Raw genomic sequence first — 16,911 nt, forward strand, 5'->3', positions numbered from 1 at the left:
CCCCCGTAGGTAAATTGCGAGCTGCAGAATACTTCTCTATCTGGTAGTTTAAAAATTTAAAATGGAATTTTCAGCCATAGTTTGGATGTGCTTTTTTCGACTTTGACATCTGATCCCGCCTCGAAGCGCTGTATATGTTCGTTACAGTGAGATATCGCAATGCTGCATCGGAGGGATTCAAGGGCAGACAGCCAGTAAGTCGACACACATGAAAGCTATCTATGCAGTGGTCATATGTATGTCGGTGGCCCCAGCTGCATTGGAATGGAAATTTCAAATGATAACGTCAGCGTCGCATCCGTCGCCAAACGTGCACATCGTCCTGTACCAAAGTTACCACGATTGGAGTTTTTTTTACCCCATAGTAGAATTTCTTTCTCTCAAAAAATCTCAGCTGAATCCGGTGAGCGTCGAGTGTATCGAAAACATAACGAGGTCTGCTTCCTGTTAACGATGGATTTTCATTCACTACTGAACAGAAATATAAAATCGAATCTGCGGATGTTTTCCCACCGCTTGTATCGTCTCGCCTCTCATCTGCGGCTAAAAATAAATCCTTTCGCACATCCCACACAAAGCAATAGATCAAATTGCACACCAGATTTCAACTGCTAAGCTTTCGGTTAGTCGGAAAACGATGGCAACTATATACACACATTGTTGCCATTTCCACACGGAGATGCATTGCTTCGGGGGTTGTTGGTGGTTCAAAATTCTTATTCTTCGGTTCTGGTGCGCATCACGCCTTTCAGCACCACTAGTTGGGGGCAATTTTTCTTACTTCACCAGATTTTCAAGACTTCAAGCTCCATTTCTCACTACGGGCGTTGTTACAGTTGGCCACACTCTGTCTCGACTCAATCTATGCCAGAAAGTTATTTCAAAGCAGTGCAAGTTAAATCTAGGAATTGAACCATGGCGTATCCAGTGAAGAGCGTATTCCAACTTTTTTTTCAATAAAGCCTGTCCACTAGACCTCTTCATGTTTTCAAAAAGTATTTAAAATTCAACTGGTCAGCCCAGAATCACAATTCTTATGCTAAAGTAAGTCTCCTGTCAAATTTTCAGCTAATTCGGATAAAATTTCGAGGTGGCTCAAGTCGATTTAGTGTTTTTGGGCTATTTTTAATTTTGGAAAAAATCTAACATGAGATATAAACGTCAAAAACTATCGCAACAACCTCTATACGGAAGCTATTGGTATCCTCTACAAGTCTTGTGAACATTGCGAGTCGTTCCGTTCACGTTTTGTCCATGTTAAAGTGATTTTTAAGCTTTTAAGTGCATAAAAATACTGTTTCTCCTAAAAGTCGTTGTTCTACAAAATTCTTGAGTTTATGACAAATGATTGTTAATTTATTATATTATTATTCCTCTTTTTTCCCTGGAAATTTGAGTAATATAATTGCCCATGTGCGATTTACCGTTAAATTCTTAAAAATCAGAAGCTGAACATTTGTCATAAATTTGCACGCTGAGATTTCTTCAAACAAGTTGTTCAAACAAAGAAGCTTCAATTTCACTTGTTACTACAATGCACACAATGTAAAAAGCATGCAGACATATGATAAAATTAACAAAATTTGGAAGTCGTTTGTTGTAAGCATCAAATATCATATGATTTGATTTATGTTTTGTTCGAACAACTTGCTTGAAGAAATCCTAACGTGCAAATTTATGACAAATGTTCAGTTTCTGATTTTTAAGAATTTAACGGCAAATCACACATGGGCAATTATATTACTCAAATTTTCAGGGAAAAAAGAGGAATAATAATATAATAAATTAACAATCATTTGTCATAATCTCAAGAATTTTGTAGAACACAACTTTTGGGGGAAACAGTATTTTAGCACTTAAAAGCTTAAAATCACTTTAACAAGGACAAAACGTGAACGGAACGAATCGCAATGTTCACAAGACTTGTAGAGCACACCAATAGCTTCCGTATAGAGGTTGTTGCGATAGCTTTGACGTTTATATCTCATGTTAGATTTTTTCCAAAATTAAAAATAGCCCAAAAACACTAAATCGACTTGAGCCACCTCGAAATTTTATTCGAATTAGCTGAAAATTTGACAGGAGGCTTATTTTAGCATATGAATTGTGATTCTGGGCTGGCCGGTTGATTTTTTGATACTTTTTGAAAACATGAAGAGGTCTACTGTCCACGTTAAATTTCGGACACTGAGATAATGTCCAACTGATTTGTAGCCATTTTATCTTTTTGGACAAGAAAGAAAACCCGCTGAAAGAATAACATAAAGTGGAGAGATTCAACTGTCGTGTAAATTGTTCTCCTCAGTGGTTTGTGAAAATTTTAAAAAATCGCATGGGATGATGGGTGAACGAAATTTAACGTGGACAGGCTTTATAAACCATTAGCAGCACTAGCAAAAAATCTTTCTCTATTTTTAAATACAAATTTGCATATTTTCCACAAAGTGGAATCAGATATAAATAAGTTTTTGCGAAATCTATCAAACAATAACTAGATCGCTAATATATCGAAAAGAATATAATCTTTCTTCATATTGGTCAACAGGTTACACCCAATAATATAGTAGATTTTTTTTCGCCTGGTTCTGCTGGTGGTCCCAAAACCGACAGTAATCTTAAACTTCTAGGGTCATAAATTTTACCCCGTCGAAAAGAAACCAGGTTTCCCTCAACGCCACCCTAAAAACCCGAGAATGAACGCAAACACACCCACCGTGTAACAGGACCTGCTGGATGGCTGGTCGAATGGTTTGCTGCTGACTGTTGAGTTGAGGCCCCGCAGCGGAACGAGAAGCACAATTTGTGTGAAGTATATATTTCATGTTCTCTTTAGCATTTCTAACTCGTCTTCTCATCTCGCCGGGATCCCGGTCCGGCCACGCTTCGAAAGATATGGAGTGCACCAACTTCAAGAGAAAATATCATCCCCTTGCACCGGTTTTGAAACCCCAGCTGAAAACAAGGCCAGTAGGATGATGCTGAAGTACGTACTTCTATGCGAAGAATGCTTAAAGCAGAAACTCATTTCCCTCAAGTAAAAGCACTTTGTTAGACCGACGCGACGACGAGCGCCGGTGGACGGCGAAACCTGGTGGCTGTATGCCAACACCAAGGGCCTCAAGCTGTGGCGCAGCCTCTGCCTCAGGGTCGCTGGCAACATACCCAAATTGCTACGTGCTGTAGGTCCCATAGTACCAGCAAAACTATTTTACAAGATTTAAGCGGAATTCAGACTCGAAAGTTGCACTTTATAAATAATGCATGCTAAACTCTGCTCCATTTCTGCCGTCTTTATCCCATCATCATCACTCTCCTTCTATACGAACCTGTCCCAGGTTCTGTTCACAAACTCAGGCGGGTCGTGCTTATAGCATGATGTTGGCGGTGGTGGGTGGCTGCTATGAAGATGATGATTTGCTTCCCCCGGAGAACGTCTTGGGAGAAGCCAAAACGCGGCGAAAGCTGCTATTGCGGGGATTAGCGGGTTACAAATCCGTGCCACATTGCTCGCGATGTTCCCGCACACGTCCCGCAGGACGTAGGCATCCTTCGGAATGACAAACAGAGCTGGGACCACGAAACGAGCAACAGTATCCGCGATAAGGTACGGACGTACTGCAAGATTTGCGATGCTCATGGGGGAGCTGCACGACGTGAAGGTTGGAGAATGCAAATATCGGTGTTGGAAGCGGCAGTAGTAGTGCTGTGTTTCCACAAACGTTGACTTTCTTCGTGCGAGGAATCAATTATAACCATGTTGACACGTTGGAATTGGTGCGTTTCTTGTGAGTTGATGTGTTGTTGCTACAAGGTTGGAGCTTAATGGAGTTTTGATATAGAGAGAAAATGCTGATTGTCATATTGTTCAAGTTACAGTGAAGAGAAAATAAATTAAACTTTTCTTTGTTTGTTAACTGCTGGTTTGTTTAGGTTGAAATAGAAGCGTCCTGAAATAAGCACCAGAATTCAGTTTTTTAGATGATTGAGTTACGTTGACTTCCCATTGAAAACATATTTCCATTGTCTCAAGATTAGTAACGCAGCTCAAGAACTTTCTTTGCATCAAATATCTTCTCCGACTCACCTCGTATTTATGCGCTTCAATTTAAGAAAATCAAAAAGCTGAAAACAAATAATTTGTCAAATAAAATAATTTTTCGCGAAATTTAGAATTGCGAGACAGACAGGAACACCGTCTTCGACCAGAGGTCGAACAGACTGAACACTTAACACCTAGCAGGACACATAACACCCATTGGACCAGTGGAGAATTTTTCGATCACGAAAAGTTTCCTCCTTACCGGGGTGGGAATCGAACCCACACTCCCTAGCACATGCGTCTAGACGATTGACGTCGCTAACCGCACGGCCACGAAGCCCATGTCAATGGATGGTTTTGTAATCTAACATTTTATAAGATGAACAATATTTTGTTCAGATTCCCCGAATTTTAGTAAGATCCCTTGAATTCTTCCTCTGGCAACTACTCCGGAAGTTTCTCTGGCAACTTCTCTGGAAGTTTTTCTGGGAACTCCTCCGAAAATTCCTCCTGGAACCCCTCTGGGAACTCCTCCAGAAGTTCCTCCGCAAGTTCCTCCGGAAGTTCCTTCGGGGATTCCTCCGGAAGTTCTTCTGGGAATTCCTCCGGAAGTTCCTCCGGGAATTCCTCCGGAAGTTCCTCTGGGAATTCCTCCGGAAGTTCCTCTGGGAATTCCTCCGGAAGTCCCTCTGGGAATTTCTCCGGAAGTTCCTCTGGGAATTCCTCCGGAAGTTCCTCTGGGAATTCCTCCGGAAGTTCCTCTGGGAATTCCTCCGGAAGTTAATCTGGGAATTCCTCCGGAAGTTCCTCCGGGAATTCCTTCGGGAATTCCTCCGGAAGTTCCTCCGGGAATTCCTTCGGAAGTTCCTCCGGGAATTCCTTCGGAAGTTCCTCCGGGAATTCCTTCGGAAGTTCCTCCGGGAATTCCTCTGGAAGTTCCTCCGGGAATTCCTCCGGGATTTCCTCCGGAAGTTCCTCCTGGTTTTCTTCCGGAAGCTCCTCCGGGAATTCCTCCGAGAATTCCTCCGGAAGTTCCTTCGGGAATTCCTCCGGAAGTTCCTCCGGAAGTTCCTACGGGAATTCCTCCGGAAGTTCCTCCGGGAATTCCTCCGGAAGTTCCTCCGGGAATTCCTCCGGAAGTTCCTCCGGGAATTCCTCCGGAAGTTCCTCCGGGAATTCCTCCGGAAGTTCCTCCGGGAATTACTCCGGAAGTCCCTCCGGAAGTTCCTCCGGGAATTCCGCCGGGAATTCCTCCTGGAACTCCTCCGGAAGTTCCTCCGGGAATTCCTCCGAAGTTCCTCCAGGAACTGCTCGGAAGTTCCTCCGGGAACTGCCCCGGAAGTTCCTCCGGGAACTGCCCCGGAAGTTCCTCCGGGAACTGCCCCGGAAGTTCCTCCGGGAACTGCCCCGGAAGTTCCTCCGGGAACTGCCCCGGAAGTTCCTCCGGGAACTGCCCCGGAAGTTCCTCCGGGAACTGCTCCGGAAGTTCCTCCGGGAACTCCTCCGGAAGTTCCTCCGGGAACTCCTCCGGAAGGTCCTCCGGGAACTCCTCTGGAAGTTCCTCCGGGAACTCCTCCGGAAGTTTTATTTATTCATTACCAGGCTAAGGCCGGAGTGGCCTGTGCAGTACATACAAGTTTTTTACACCATTTTTACCGGATTACTATCCAACATTCTGGCTACGTGCCCGACCCACAGCAGTCTTCCGATTTTTGTGGTGTGAACGATGGATGGTTCTCCCAATAGCTGATGCAACTCGTGGTTCATTCGCCTCTTCCACGTACCGTCCGCCATCTGCACCCCACCATAGATGGTACGCAGCACTTTCCTTTCGAAAACTCCCAGTGCGTTGGTCCTCCTCCTCCGTCCTCCGTACCGGTCTAATAAGCGTTTTGTAGATAGTCAATTTGGTATGGCGGCGAACTCTATTCAATCGAAGCGTTTTGCGGAGTTCCAAGTACGTACAATTTCCTGCCATGATGCGTCTCCGAATTTCTCTCCTGGTATCGTTATCGGCAGTGAGTCCAAGTACACGAATTCTTCAACCACCTCGATTTCGTCACCACCGATAGAAACTCGTGGTGGGTGGCTTACATTGACCTCTCTTAAGCCTCTTCCAATCATGTACTTCGTCTTCGACGTGTTGATGATTAGTCCAATCCATTTAGCTTCGCTTTACAGTCTGATGTAGGCTTCCTCCATCCTCTCAAAATTACGTGCCATGATATCAATGTCGTCGGCAAAACCAAATAACTGGACGGACTTCGTGAAAATCGTACCACTTGTGTCAATCCCTGCCCTTCGTATTACTCCCTCTAAAGCGATGTTGAATAGCAGACACGAAAGACCATAACCTTGCCGTAACACTCTGCGCGTTTCGAAGTTTCGCGTTTGAAATCGATAAATAGATGATGTGTGGGCACGTTGTATTCGCGGCATTTCTGCAATACCTGACGTATGGCGAACACCTGGTCTGTGGTAGAGCGTTCACCCATAAATCCCGCCTGGTACTGCCCCACGAACTCTCTTGCAATTGGTGTTAGTCTGCGGCATAAAATTTGGGAGAGTACCTTGTAGGCGGCGTTCAGCAATGTGATTGCGCGGTAGTTGCTACAATCCAGCTTATCGCCCTTATTGTAGATGGGACACACGACACCTTCCATCCACTCCTGCGGCAGAACCTCATCCTTCCAAACCTTGGTAATGACCCAGTGCAGCGCTCTAGCTAGTACCTCACTACCGTGTTTAAACAGCTCTCCTGGTAGTTGGTTCAACTCCAACTTGTTTTTCAGCCGGTCGATCTACTCCTGGATTTCCTAGAGATTCGGAACCGGAAGTCGCATGTCCCGCGCGCTTGCTCCTAGTTCTTGTCAAGGTGCCTTGCTGATCGATTGGTGGTTGATATTTTGCTCAAGAAGTTTCATTATACAGCTGGTGAGTAAGATTGGGAAATATTCGCTAGTCTTTTTGCTAGCGATTTATATTTTGCCTTCTAGACACATTCTATGAAGAAGCTGGGTCGTTTTACAAATAGTGGAATATGTTGCCGCAACCAAGGATGTTATCGATCATTTGGTTGATCATCATCGATCTGCCTTCGATCATCTAGTAGTTTGTCAATAACTTATTCCAGAGGCCTAATTCCAAAATGTATTGTATGGTGGACTTTTAGTTCGAAGGTTTTTCTACACTTCTCCGTAACAGGTCGATGTTCGAATTCCACTATTAAATGAGTTACGGCGCTAGTTGCTTTACTTATACTAAATGATAACGAAATATGCAATCATTTAGTCTAAGTTACTGCTACTAGCGCTATAGCTCCGTTTAAGTGAAATTTAAACAACCAACTGTTAGGCAGAGTTGTAGATAAACCCTTGCACTAGAAGTCCCCCATACAACACATTTTGAAATTCAGCCTCTGGAATGAGTTATTGACAAACTACTAAATGATCGAAGGCAGATTACTAAATGATCGATAACATCCTTGGCCGCAACTACTTTGTCTTCTGGAAGGTAGTTGATCTCTCTCTGTAATTTTAGACAGAACTGCCATACAAATATTTTTTTATGTACATGGAGCGTAAGAAAACGGCAGTCCCCCCTCCCCCATAGATGCTTACGCAATTAGTGTACGACCTTTTACTTCCGAATTATCCGAAAGATGTATTATTAAGTTTGTCGTAGGTATTACTATACTTGAAAAACTTCCTATGCTAAATTGAGCGTCCCATATTTGCATGATATGCTACGAATATGCTTTTATAGACAGGAAGGTAGGACTCTATAGACATTATTCATAATAGAACGTTCAAAGCCTTGTACAAAGCTATAAATTATATGAATTCTAAGAAACGTTATTTGGTAAGAAATCAAATTAAATCGACTTCTGAGAAAACCAAAACATATTCACGCTTATACGCCACGTTAAACATTTTTATAGAAAATTCCCCATATATTTCTCCACCAGATTAACCATTTCCTTTGATGACTGCATTCTGAATTTTGCAGCTATAACATTTAACCTCTGGGTAGCAAAGCTGGAGCAAACTAATAGCTATCATGTTATCAGACCATCCATCCGTCTCGGTTAAAGCTCACCCGGTGAAAACGGAAAGAGGGGGAAGCCAGTGCCGAAAGCTGTTCCAGCTGCCTCGTGTTTGCTCGACACCGACCCCGAGCTCCCGTCGGAGACCACAAACTGACTGCATTAATTGGGATTCCACAGCACTTAACGATAAGGTTTACATGGAATATTCTCCCAGACCGAGGCACACGGTTTGGTACCAACGATGGTAGCTGGAACTGAATAACTAAGATAAAAAAGAAGAATCACTGTTACTTACCCCCACGTCTCCTTTTGGTCCTTGATCTCCTTTCGATCCCGGTCGTCCCTGGTGTGGTTGGATGGTTGGTTGGATGCCGGTCAATGGGTCACCCGAGAGAGCGTAGAATGTAACGTGCAAAGAAGGAAAAACAACATGAGCAAAATGATCATCCCGAGCACATGGTGCGAGGAACGGAAGAGTCGTTTTCCCAGAACGTATGCGGAGCCAAATTTAAGCTCGTTTGTTAGAGGGAAAAATTTAATGAAGTGCTTGCTACTGGGACATGGGGAATAGCCCGTAGGAATGACTGCGGGTCCAATTTAAGGGAATCGGTCATCCCCAAACCATTCATACACTTGCTCCCTATGTCCCCGGACGAGCTGCTGAAGCAGTTCCCCAGCTAGCTTGAGAATGCATGTGCCTCTATTAGACCTGTTCACTGATTCCGAAAGTTTTCAGATTGAAGGAAATAAAGTCCAATTCATCAACGCCATACAAAAACTGGATAACTAAAACAACAAGAATGATAACATTAAACAATAATGTTTGATAACATTGACATTATTTTTATGAATTCTCTCCAAGTTTCTAGAACTTTTTTTGCTATCGAAATTTTGAAAGTCGATTCGCCAGAACTGTAATTCGTAAGTATTGAGATTTTAAATATTTATTTGAAAACATTTTAGGAGCTTTTTTTTTGGTAATTTCGGAAAAGTGAATACGTCTAATATGTACGCTTGTGATGCTTGCTCCTTGCTGGCCGGGCGCCAGTCAAAGCAGCATGGATGGATCAACATTTCTGACGTCTGACAGGGGAAAATTAATTATCTTGTTGTAGGTATCCTGTCACAACGAGGACTATACGATGACTGCACACAATTGCGACTACGGGACTCGGCTTGCGCCGGATCCGACAGCCCGATGAGCTACTTACCGACCACGAGTTGGTACCCATGTCGCTCGGGCCGGCCGGTCTGCCCGGTGGTCCGATGGGGCCCGGTTTTCCGCGCCTTCCGCGGGGCCCCCGTTCGCCCTTCTCACCTCTGCTGGACTGTGCATGTACCGAGAAACCGAGAGAAAACCGGTACAAAAGATGGCAATTAATTCTAGTTTATGGGATTACAGGGGATTTACAGTTCGGGATAGTTGTGTAGATACTGGCAAAACCGGAGAGACAGAACTCGGGTCGGTTTCCGGTGTGCATTTGTATCGGTAAGCGATAGAATTTGATGGGGGGCGATTACTGATAAGTGCAGATGAGACTCTTACCCGGGATGAGTTGAAGGAGGCATTTTCGTTGATGATGAATTCGGGTCCTTTATCGCCTTTCGGGCCGGCACTTCCCTTATCGCCTTTGTCACCGGGTAGGCCTGGGTGACCTGGAAGACCGGTTTCTCCTGGAAGGGGAAGAGTGATGAGGGGTTTGTGAAAAATATCATCGGCTGTAGATTGTGGGGATGGGAAGGGAACGACAAAATATGTCTTCCCTTTTACGTAGTGCAAGTAGAAACAAGTAACTTTTGCAAAACTGATGTCTTGCTGAAGAAAAAGTTTCGTTAGGATTACCTTATGATTCAAACTGAAATATTTTTTGGGTGAAGTGAAAAAGCTTGTGTCTTTATATTAGAATCCTTGGATCTACAATTAAGTGTGGGAAATTTTTTGTAACATGTGAAGCCAAGTTATCGCCTAGAAATCGGAGTATGCCATGATTGAGGACAAAGTTGAATTTCAGGACTATTTATGGTGCATTGCTACAAAATGACAACTCTTGTGATCATTTCTCAAGGCTACCATAGATGTGTAAAATTTATCCGTAGTCCAAATTTCCATCGACCATCTGGCGACTAAAAATAAGCGGAGTAGATTTGTTTTATGACCGGTACAATACAGACTAAAAGAAAATCTGCACGATGTTCTAGCTTGAAAAACATTTAGATTTTTTGCACCTCAATATTTCTCAATTTACGTGACAATCGCGTAAGTTTTCAGGTAGCATTCAACATACACGTAAGTTTCATCTTAATTTTCTGAAGCATTTGCTGTTACGCATGTACTTAAAATGTACCTGAAAAATCAGGTAGAGCCAACGTTCAGATTATTTGAAGTGTATTTTTAAAATTAAATTGTATTGTGAAATAAAGCAATAACTAATTAATCGTCCACCAGGCGTAGAGTGAGAACGGAATGTCAAAAAAATCGTTTATTGGGACTTCGTGAGCACGGAGCCTGCTTATTCAAGGAGGAGCCTTCAGCAACAACGAATTTAGGGTGTCCTCAACCAGCGCACAATGATAAAAAAAAGATTCCCCAGAAAGTTCTACGATTTGTGTCAAAATTTCAGCGCAATCCTCCCATACCGAACCGAGATGGTAGATTTCAATACAGTTCTGCATAAGAACCTTGCAAAACTGTATAAAATTTAGGGAATGTACGATTTTGGAGGGTATTTTTAGGTCAAAATGAAAATTAATCAGTGCCTGTTTTATTTTGTTTTTGCTCAGTAAGCAGATAGACTGAATCAAAACGGGTGAGCGTCAGCTGCTTCTAAATTATTCGAAATCATTGTGAGTGGTGTAATTCTCGAGGGCAATCAAAATTACATTTCCTTTGACCAGCATGGATTTATCCCCGATAGATCAGTTTCTACTAACTTGATGGAATTTACATCAACGTGCCTTTGTAAGTTATCTCGAGTCTCGACTTGGATTCTCCGTACAACTATTATCCTGGCTGAATTCGTACCAAACTGGCATTGCGTGTGAAAATTGGCTCCTGTCTTTCGACAACTTTCGGCCCTCTCTTGTTCGCATTGTTCTTCAACGACGTTACGTTGCTACTTCGAGGTGGTTGTAAGCTTGATCTGCGTATAGATCACTTGAAGCTGTATTTTATTTTACGTTCGATTGAAGATTGTGAATGCCTCTAAGCGCTGCTCAATGTATTCATTGTCTGGTGCAGCAATCTGATTGTTAGTGTCCTTAAAGGATATCGCTGATCGATCAGGGTACAACTAGTTAGTGACTTAGATGCAATGCTAGATGCTAGGGGCAGCAGGGACTATGTCCAAGGGCTTGACGACCCCTCCCCATGGCCACTGTGAGTTAGGAGGCCTGCCTAGGATGTGGTGGGGTTTGACAGTGGGCTCTGTTAAACCTCTACAAAAAGCTGCATGTGTCTATAAGCAGGCCCTATCAAACCCAGTCAACACATGAACGTATATGGTGTCGTGTAGGATGCTGAAGTGCAGGCAATAGGAGTACTTCTCCACATTTATATATCGTCTCCAATTTAGCATCCTGTATTGCACCATGTGCGATTTTATGTAGACTGGGAAGCGACCGTGTGCCGCTCAAAGCGCACAAGCCCAACACGAGTGCCAACCGGCACATCAGGATTAATACCAGTGAGATCCTGATTACGGTATACTGGTCACGGCAAGCGACACACACGCGCGCGAAAGTAATGCAAAATAAACGGCATGTAAAATGAACGTAAATTTACATTCTTATTTAACCTCAAATAGAGATAAAATAAGGGTTGCTGAATGACATTAGCTTTCCGATTACTATCAATTATTTTCAATTTTAATTCCATTTCTTTTTTACTTTTCTTACGTTAATGAAATGATAACGCGGGCGCCTAATCCGAAATTCAAATGAACAATCGCTCACTTTGAGCGATTGATTGTTTGTTCTCGCGAAGAATTGAACAAATTAAGGAAATGCTAATACTGCTGTGTAGAAGTTTCATAGGTCACATCACTTTCCATGGTGAATCCCGATCTATGTTACAGATTACCCCACCCAACTAACACTACTTCCTTCCCGTGGTAATTGTGGAGATGCAGAGGTATTCTCGGTCTCTAGTAGCAACAATTACCACACACTCACATTCCCTCCCTTTCCCAACTGACTGTAAGGACTTGGCCGGCGCCGTTATTGATCAACATTTTCGAGCTGCTGAAACGTGCACTTCGAGAATAGTTGGTAAATCCCAACCACTATTCACTTGGATCGTAGTGCAATTTGCACCAGTTCTGATCAATCACGGAGTAGCAACCATTGATATGTACAGTCAGTCTAAGCTAAGCTAAGCTAAGCTAAGTAAGCAGATAGACTGAATCAAGTCATATTTGAGTATGTTCTATCCAAATCAGTCAGAATTATGCTACTTGGCGAATTTTCAAGGCGCGTTGAGTGCGCGTTTTCTCATATTTTCTATCGGACGAAGAAATGCATGGTTCTGCTTGTGCGAGTGAGTTAACTTGTTAATAATACACAAACTAACCTTTTTGTATGAAACTCTTTAATAAAGACAAAAAACGGCAACAAAATGAAATTTCCATTAAGAATTAGAAATTTTCCATAAAAATTTAGGAAATTGACATTAAAGAAATCAGGGTATGAGCAATAAATAAATATAAAATTTCCACAGATTAAGCAAAATTTCCATAAACAATAGAGAATTTCCCGAAAAACATGAATAAATTAGCACTTTTAAAGGCTAAAATTGAAATTATAAAAAAGAATTTTCCATAAAGAAATCGAAATGTTCCACGAAAATTCCACATTCAAAATTTCCATAAAAAAATCAATATTAGCAATAAACAATTACAAAATTTATTGCAAAATAAATATTTCCTTTAAAAAAAAAAAAAATAAAAATTTTCCACAAAATAATCAATAAAGAGTATATTGCTTTTTATATTTCTTTATGTAAATTTTCATATCTTTTTATTGCTCTTCATTATTTTTCCGTAGAAAGTTTTTATTTTTTTGTGGAAAATTTTGTAATTGTTCAACGCTAATATTGATTTATTTATGAAAATTTTGTATTTTTTCCGTGGAACATTTTGATTTCTTTATGGAAAATTCTTCTTTTATAATTGCAATTTTTGATTTTTAAAGTGCTTATTTATTTTTTTTGTGGTAAATTCTTGATTGTTTATGAAAATTATGCTTTATCTGTAGAAATTTTATATTTATTTATTGCTCATACCCTGATTTCTTTATAGGCAATTTTCTAATTTTCATGGAAAATTTTTATTTATTAAGGGGGAGTTTTTATTTCAGTCAAGAAAAAAAACATTTTGTTCACACTGCAAAGAAGACATCGGAGTTATTTCTCAAAACTGTTTAAGATATAAATCCGAAAAAATGGGGAACTACTCCTATAATTCATCTCATGGTTTCGATATTCATCCCATCAAAACAAAGCAATGAGATAAGATGAGATGGAGATCGGGACAGTTCCCCTATATTCCCGCATTGCACAAGGGAATATCTTCTTTAGAAGTCAGGCTTGTTATTAATGAAAAAATGATGAAAGAAAAATTCGTGATGTTATTAAAATGTTATTAAAATTTATTAAAATTAATTTTAGTAGTTGACTATTTATTCACTTAATTTTTGCGAATGTTGTAGATCTTATTAATAAGCTAGCCAACAAAGACCAAAAGAAAGCTGATTTCCTTTCTCAGTAAGGAATTTGCCGAATAGAAGAATACCCTCACATCTGAAATGCACAACAAATCTTCTGCTTTGACAACCAGAAAAGCTATGGAAATCCAAATAACTGCCGTTACATCGCAACAGAAAACTTCGCAGTCTGCAGCCGAAACCAAATCTATTCTTTCGTCATATAATAAAGCACGAGATATAACGAAAAGAGCCAAACCTCAATCCATTTACCAGCGGTCTTTCAGACGCGCTTTGTGGCAATACAAATTACCTTACTTTGTGATTTTTTTTAAACCAATAAATATTTAATACATTGCACATTAACCACTTGAATTCGACTCAACTTTTGGAAATCAGCATCAGGTTCCAAAAAATAACCTGGCAGGATCGCCAAAATGTGTGTACCAAAATGGATGGAGCGAAATTCGATGACAGCAACCTCCGTGGTGCAGTCATGGCTTGCTGCTAACCGATTGATACGCTGAGATATCTCGCTTAACTTTTCAAAAGGACCTAAGTAACATTTTTTTCATGAATTAATTTGAGTACTGCAATCAAAAGCTTTTATGTTTTTCTGTTGATTGCGCTATTCAAATTAATTCATGAAAAAAATTTAACTTAGGTTCTTTTGAAAAGTTAAGCGAGATATTATTTATAATCACACGCTGATGGTACCCTAGTCAAACCCCACAGTAACACCAACAACCTTCGAAACCGCAGCAGTGAAAAGCATCGCATGGAAATGTCATCTACTTACAGCAGAAGCAGCTAAATACAATTGCTCGGCAATCAAGACAGAATCCAAAAAAAAAGGCTGCCACAGTGGCCGCCACAGCATTTCGAGAAACATATCTTCTCCATCAGTGTCCGACCTTCCTAGAAATGTTCGTTTCCGATCGTAAAAGGTTCTTACTAAGCCAAGCACTTTGCCACATTTGCTTTAATCGAGCGATGGAAAATGTCCCTCTCGATTCTTACTTCGGAACTGCAAAGGCAAGTACCACACATTAGTTTACTTCTGCAATGGGCACTAGTTCTCAATACGAAAACATAAGTTCTCCTCATGGAACGGCAAACCAGGTGTCGTCGAATATACTTATTATACTTCAAAATTCAATTCGAAATGATACACAAATATTGCAGAGCGAGATGGATCAACTAGGTCCAAGCTCAATGACAGACAAAGAAAAAAAACAAATATTGCAAATATACTGCGGCCCGGTTTAACAGTTCAAAATTGCTGTGTGGCCCTCGATAAGCAGGCTGATGTAAAAAACAGATAGTCAATACCCCTCGGTAATATATTATAGCTCTCTTGAAAAAGCATTGGTTTAAAGGCTCCCCCAGACCTAAGCGATTTCATCGTCGCGACGGCGACAACTAGTCGCCGCGATTCTATCGTTTGGTCGCTGCAGGCAATGTTCTATTTACGATAGAATCGCGTCGCGTGTATTTGGGGGAACCTTAAAGCTATATTGAAAACAAACTGTATTTCCGGTTAGAGAGTATAAAAGAAATTGTAATGAGAGATTCATTCTCTTTTCCTGATTGACCGTCGTGAATAAAGAAGTATAAAATAGCAAATATAAATTTTGCGGTACGCGTGTGCAGTGAAAAGGATAGATAATGCCACCGTAGGAAGTAGTGATTGCTAGTGGAATGGAAACCCGGAAGCAGGAGGCAGTAAGTGGACTGAAACTGATTGGAACGTTGGAAAATTTTGTTCCGAGTACAGATTTTGAGGAAGAGCCGCTCGAAGACACGTGGTCAACAAGACGACAGCAAGTGCAATCAGGTAGAAAGCCTTGCGAGACAGTCCAACTCTAGGAAGAAGACGAAGAATCAAGGAAGGAAGGATGTCAAATGTTATGGCTGCGGTAGGAGAGGACACTTCGTAAGGAATTGTTGAGCAAAGCGAAACATGAATGGATTGGCCTAACCACGTGGCGAACCATCCACTGCTTAAGAAGTTGTGACTAAACGGTAAGTGGTTTAATTTTGCGATCGACACAGGTGCAACTTTTACGGTTATGAGCAAATATGACTATGTTGAGAACTTTTCCGATTTGCGACTTCGAAGAAGTGAGGTTAGTGATATCTGGTAAACTGCTTGCTAATCCACCGATAGCACCGATAGCGATCCAAGTAGAGTTTAGAAAAGTGGAGGATCGATCAATTGTTTTGTCGTTGATTATCGTTGATGGTGAGAGATTAGGTCCTCTAATGGGGCGAGATTGGTTAAATGTGTTGTATCCCGGGTGGCGTAGTTTTTTCGTCCGCGAGAGCGAATCGATGAGTGACCATAAATGCGAACGTGAGAGAAATAAGTTACTCGCTGTGTTGAATACAAAATATCGGGATCTCTTTACAGATAGCTTACAGTATCCGGTGTAGATCTTTGAAGCGAGTATTCGGTTGAGAGACCATGCGTCTCCAGTGTTCTATCGTCCGTATGATGTGCCGTTTTCTCTCAGGGAGAAAGTTTCAGATGAGTTAGATAAACTAGTACGCGAGAATGTTCTGAGACCTGTTCGCCATAGTGACTGGGCCATAATCTGCTGGAGTTGTGTAATCCCGAGTTACCCATTGTAATTATTTGTGATGCAAGTTCAAATAAGGTTGGCGCAGTGTGCCACAAAGTAGGTGAGGTGGAGAAACCTGTTTTCTACGTTTCTAGTACACTTTCGGCATCGGAAAAGAATTATCCGAACCTTCACCAAGAAGCGCTTGCGGTAGTATTCGGATTAACAAAGTTTTTCAAATACATTTATGGAAAAAGATTCACCGTTGTTACAGATAACAAGCCATTAGCAAGAATCTTTGATTTCAAGAAGGGTATTCCGTCGTTGACGGTTACTTGGTTGCAAAAGTATGTCCACATGGTGTCAATTTTTGAATTTGATATAGAGTATCGTCCGGGTTCGAAAGTCTCTAACGCTGATGCATTAAGCAGGTTGCCGATTCAGGGAGATATGGGGGTAGACGATGTCGCTGACATTCGTTGGGTGTGACGAAGCAGAAGCTATTGATCTGGGAATGATTGGTCAAACTACTCAGAATGATTCGAGAATGAGAGAACTTTATA

The 16,911-nt window shown here is 41.5% G+C and overlaps 1 protein-coding gene across 19 annotated transcripts in view; it reads right to left on the bottom strand.

The window, feature by feature from the left end:
* LOC134218429 (collagen alpha-1(XVIII) chain) overlaps positions 1-16,911 on the bottom strand; it is an 865,092-nt gene that overhangs the window by 82,307 nt on the left and 765,874 nt on the right. For all 19 annotated transcript variants that reach the window (XM_062697407.1, XM_062697401.1, XM_062697402.1 and 16 more), the window contains 3 exons: positions 9,634-9,761; positions 9,299-9,415; positions 8,383-8,430 (listed from right to left, as the gene is read on the bottom strand). In XM_062697407.1, coding sequence (XP_062553391.1) covers positions 8,383-8,430; positions 9,299-9,415; positions 9,634-9,761 — 293 coding nt within the window. The remainder of the gene's footprint in view (positions 1-8,382; positions 8,431-9,298; positions 9,416-9,633; positions 9,762-16,911) is intronic.

The sequence above is a fragment of the Armigeres subalbatus genome, chromosome 2 (assembly GCF_024139115.2).
Source record: "Armigeres subalbatus isolate Guangzhou_Male chromosome 2, GZ_Asu_2, whole genome shotgun sequence".
Taxonomy (NCBI): domain Eukaryota; kingdom Metazoa; phylum Arthropoda; class Insecta; order Diptera; family Culicidae; genus Armigeres; species Armigeres subalbatus.